At 37.9% G+C, this 4,777-nt stretch overlaps 1 protein-coding gene across 1 annotated transcript; it reads right to left on the reverse strand.

Annotated features, from left to right (window-relative positions):
• Nucleotides 1-764: 764 nt before the first annotated feature.
• Nucleotides 765-4,558, reverse strand: LOC131064354 (polyubiquitin). Its single transcript, XM_057998461.2, has 2 exons — nt 4,395-4,558; nt 765-2,211 (listed from the first exon to the last, which is right to left on the reverse strand). Exon 2 carries the CDS (start codon nt 2,179-2,181, stop codon nt 1,036-1,038), a length of 1,146 nt encoding a protein of 381 aa, XP_057854444.2. The 5' UTR covers nt 2,182-2,211; nt 4,395-4,558; the 3' UTR covers nt 765-1,035.
• Nucleotides 4,559-4,777: the final 219 nt, after the last annotated feature.

The following is a 4,777-nucleotide window of genomic DNA, read 5'->3' on the forward strand; positions in this document are numbered from 1 at the left end:
TATTTTATAGATCGAGCTTCATTTAGTATTATAGATTGCCAAGCTCACTAGACAGAGGATTATGGCCTATTTTTCTGAAAGGAAGCCAGGTCTGACTAGATCAGAATCATCAGAAATTATAGAGTTGAGATACTTGAAAGTTATAAGGTCTGCCTTCGCAGAAAAACCAATGCGACGAGGCATTCTGATATGATAAGACATTTCTTTGAACTTAGTAAGAGAAACTAAAAGCATTAAGACTATATTGAGAAGCCCAAGAAAATGCGGAATGATGATGAAAAAAAAAATCGTATCGCGACTATTGCTTGAGAGGACAAATTGAACACCCTGAGTAAGGACTGTAAGGGTTTGATCACCCGTCAAAGTTTGTTATTCCGTTTGCAACATTAAGTGGGCAGAAAAATTTAAGTTAGACATACTTGAGTTGGAATAGTATTAGGAGGGTTGATCAGAAAGCCTAATACTTCACTTTTATAAGCATCACCTAGATGCTAAATGTGCCATTGATTATCAGAGAAATCAGAGAATGAGATTCCTGTGAAACACTAAACACTACTCATGTAACATGTGTCAATAAATTTGACTAAAAACAATCTTGATAGCAATATCATAATTTGACTGATCTTATAAATATCTCCTACTTATAAAGATATCACAGGAAGCAACAACAGAAATATGTCACTGTACCATAATTCAAATGAACTCATGATTATACAAACTGTCATCCATCATAGAGTGAAAAACTAACAGTTTAATCCAAAAGCTTAAACCACAAAACTCCACATATAGTTTATTACAATAGAAATAAAAAACAAAAAGATGTCTTAAAACAAGATATACTGATCTACATTCTCTTACAGAATTTCAAAGTAGACTGCCAAGGAACCAATTCTGGATTCAACTGGCTTGGCTAAAAACCATATTGTATCAGGCATTATTCCATGCTTACATAGAAATAAACCACACATACGGAGTCTGTTTTAAGTAATCATGAAATTCACCATTCAGAAGTCCAAATAAAAGCCCAACTAATTCCTAAAACCCACCACGGAGACGAAGTACTAGATGAAGGGTGGACTCCTTCTGAATGTTATAATCAGCAAGGGTACGTCCATCTTCAAGCTGCTTACCAGCAAAAATGAGCCTCTGCTGGTCCGGAGGAATGCCTTCCTTGTCCTGTATCTTGGCCTTCACATTATCAATGGTGTCAGAGCTCTCCACCTCCAGAGTAATGGTCTTTCCAGTCAAGGTCTTGACAAAAATTTGCATACCACCTCGCAGACGAAGCACAAGATGGAGAGTCGACTCCTTCTGGATGTTATAATCAGCCAATGTCCGACCATCTTCAAGCTGCTTCCCAGCAAAAATGAGCCTCTGCTGGTCTGGTGGAATGCCTTCTTTATCTTGGATCTTGGCCTTCACGTTGTCGATAGTGTCAGAGCTCTCCACTTCGAGCGTAATGGTCTTTCCAGTGAGGGTTTTCACGAAGATTTGCATGCCTCCCCTGAGACGAAGCACAAGGTGGAGAGTGGACTCCTTCTGAATGTTATAATCAGCAAGAGTACGTCCATCTTCAAGCTGCTTACCAGCAAATATCAGTCTCTGCTGATCTGGCGGGATGCCTTCTTTGTCCTGTATCTTGGCCTTCACGTTATCAATAGTGTCAGAGCTCTCAACTTCCAGAGTAATAGTCTTCCCAGTCAAGGTCTTCACAAAAATTTGCATGCCACCTCTGAGACGAAGCACAAGATGGAGGGTTGACTCCTTTTGAATGTTATAATCTGCTAATGTCCGACCATCTTCGAGCTGTTTTCCAGCAAAAATAAGTCTCTGCTGATCTGGGGGAATGCCCTCTTTGTCCTGGATCTTGGACTTAACATTGTCAATGGTGTCAGAGCTCTCTACTTCAAGTGTAATGGTCTTTCCGGTGAGGGTTTTAACAAAGATTTGCATGCCTCCCCTGAGACGGAGTACCAAGTGGAGGGTGGATTCCTTTTGTATGTTATAATCTGCTAGGGTACGTCCGTCCTCAAGCTGTTTCCCAGCAAAGATAAGCCTCTGCTGGTCCGGGGGAATCCCTTCCTTGTCCTGGATCTTGGCTTTTACATTGTCAATGGTATCGGAGCTCTCAACCTCAAGAGTGATGGTCTTGCCGGTGAGGGTCTTAACAAAGATCTGCATGTTGAAGCTAAAGACGAGCCTTAAAATCACCTGTAAAAAACGTAAACACCCGTTAACGTAGCCAAGAATGAAAGTTCAAGATGCCAATAATATCGTATTTCTTATTTCTAGACAAACAAAGTATACGCTTTTAAAAACAACACTTCAAATTAAGCAAAATTGACTATTATGCAAACCCGGTTTAATAACTTATACTACCGGTCCTAACTTAAAAACGTCGTATTCGACCGTTGGCAGAAAAATGCCAAAATTCAGCAAACTTCTGAGATGATTTAACTCATGAATAGGAGAGCAGGGCCTGAGTTTTTTCCAATTCCAAAAAGGAAGTATTTTCTTTTGGAAACAAGAGGCTGGAGCCAACCAACCCGAAATACGATGCACTTCGTATAGTTAAAAGGGGAAAGCATAACCTCTAGCCACCCTTCATCTCCTTAAAAAAACAAACTCATAGGAAAGCACAAGCATGTCTCACTCGTTTTAGATAAATGCTAAAGCCAAAAATACAGAATTTTTGAGTGAACGATCAACTAGATAGAAAAAACAACACCCAATAAAGACCTATGTATTGAGACTTGGTCTAAGGCTAGTTTTATGCTGTCAATAGGTCTTTTTATATATCGGTGAAATTAAATAGTTCTGAATGAATGGAAGGCCATAGAGGAGGGGAAATTCTATCGAGATTAAATAGACTAAGTGTAACCTCAATATTTTAAAGGGTTCAATGGATCTTTGATATGTTGGTGAAATTAAATAGTTCTGTATTGCTGATTGAAAGAACATGAGGGAGGGAGGGAAGGAAGGGCAGGGGAAAAGAGTTCTGAACGGTCCTACCAGAGATTGAATACACTAACTGTAACCAGCAATAAGTAGGAGACCACCCCAATAATATAAGAATCATGAGGGGAGAGAGGGAAGGAGCACTGAACAGTCCTACCAGAGATTGAATACACCAAGTGTAACCAGCAATAAGTGGGAGGCCACCCCAATATTATAAGAATCATGAGGGAGGGGAGATTGAATATAATGGTCCTACTAGAGATTGAATAAACTTTAAGTGTAACCAGGAATAAGTGAGAGACCACCTAAATATTATAAGAAGCAATAAATGGGAAACGGCCCCCAATAATTTATTATAAGAATCCAATTAAGGGATTCAATGGTTTCTGATATATTGTTGGTGAAAGTGAATAATTCTGAAATGCTGAATGTCCAAAACCATAGGGGAAGGGAGAAGAGATCCTACCAGAGATCAAATACACACTAAGTGTATACAGGCCCTGAAATTTAAACAACTTTGGTGAACAATTTTGGTAAAATGGATAGACAACTTTGGTGAATGACTCTGGAGAATTGATAGACAACTTTGGTGAAAGAAGTTCAACATGCTCCCTTATCATATAATTAAATCAATTCTATAAATTTGATATAAAACCCTCAAAAAAATCAGAGCTTAAAATGCATTCTATGTAGTCAAAGTGCATGTACACTATCCCGTACAATATTTTTGACAATAAGTAGCACAGCTTGAGGCAATTATTGAGAGTTGATCTATGGAAAGCAATTTAATGCTCCAACTCAGAACAAATTGAGGCAATTATTGAGAGTTGATCTATGGAAAGCAATTTAATGCTCCAACTCAGAACAAAAAAACTAGACAAAAGCTAAGCAAAGCAGTACAAATGAAGATCTTTTCACTAAAGCTGAGAAAATTCGCAAACCATAAAGGTGCAAATTCAAACAGAGAGCTTCGCGTGCATTTGATATAGCTCGGAGCACATGTACACTATCATATACAATATTTCTAACAGTAACTTTGGACAGCTTTAGACAATTCTCATTAGATCAAAACCTTAGGTAATTAATCTATTTCTTGGTCCAAGAAAGATCTTTTAGGGTTTCATCTTCACCAGGGATTTAACCTTTTCCCCTACAACTCCAATTATGTGAAATAACTGGCGTCACTCGGCGTAAATGATGGATGTGAATCTTTCCCAACAAACAAAATTGGAACTCAGTCAGGTAGGTTTATATTTAATTATGCCTGAAACCTCATCAAACTTAACACAACAAAAAATCTTATGGAGTAGAAATTATCATCCCATTAGAAACCCCCGAATGCAAACCCTAGTGTAGCTACTAATCATAGAGAATTGAAAACAACACCCTACGCAACCAATTTAACGCTATTAACAGAAAGACAATAATTAACACACCTGTAAAGAAAGCCTTCCGTGCACAGCGAGAAAAATGCAGAAAAAGATCGAAAACGGATGCAAATTAAGGGATGGAATGGTCTATTTGTAGCGCATGAGGAAGAGTTTTTGCCGACTAGAGTCGCGTCCACTGACTCGCATCCAAGTGGCCCGCTGTTTGTATAATCGGTGGGTTTCCTATGTTCGTTCATAAATTAAGCAAATTTAGGGGCCAATGTTTTAATCCTTAAAGATTTGTATGTATTGTACTATTTTATTTTGAAGTCATCCATTTTTCATATTTTTCATACAAAATAGTACTCAAATCAAAAATATTAAATTTATAAATCATAACAGATTTTTACATGATTTCTATTAGGTAGATCTTGTAAAAATGTAAAAAA

The sequence above is a fragment of the Cryptomeria japonica genome, chromosome 1 (genome assembly GCF_030272615.1).
Source record: "Cryptomeria japonica chromosome 1, Sugi_1.0, whole genome shotgun sequence".
In the NCBI taxonomy this organism is placed as follows: Eukaryota; Viridiplantae; Streptophyta; class Pinopsida; order Cupressales; family Cupressaceae; genus Cryptomeria; species Cryptomeria japonica.

Excerpts from the sequence above, each read along its gene's own strand:
- LOC131064354 (XM_057998461.2), bottom strand. The coding sequence starts at position 2,181 with ATGCAGATCTTTGTTAAGACCCTCACCGGCAAGACCATCACTCTTGAG.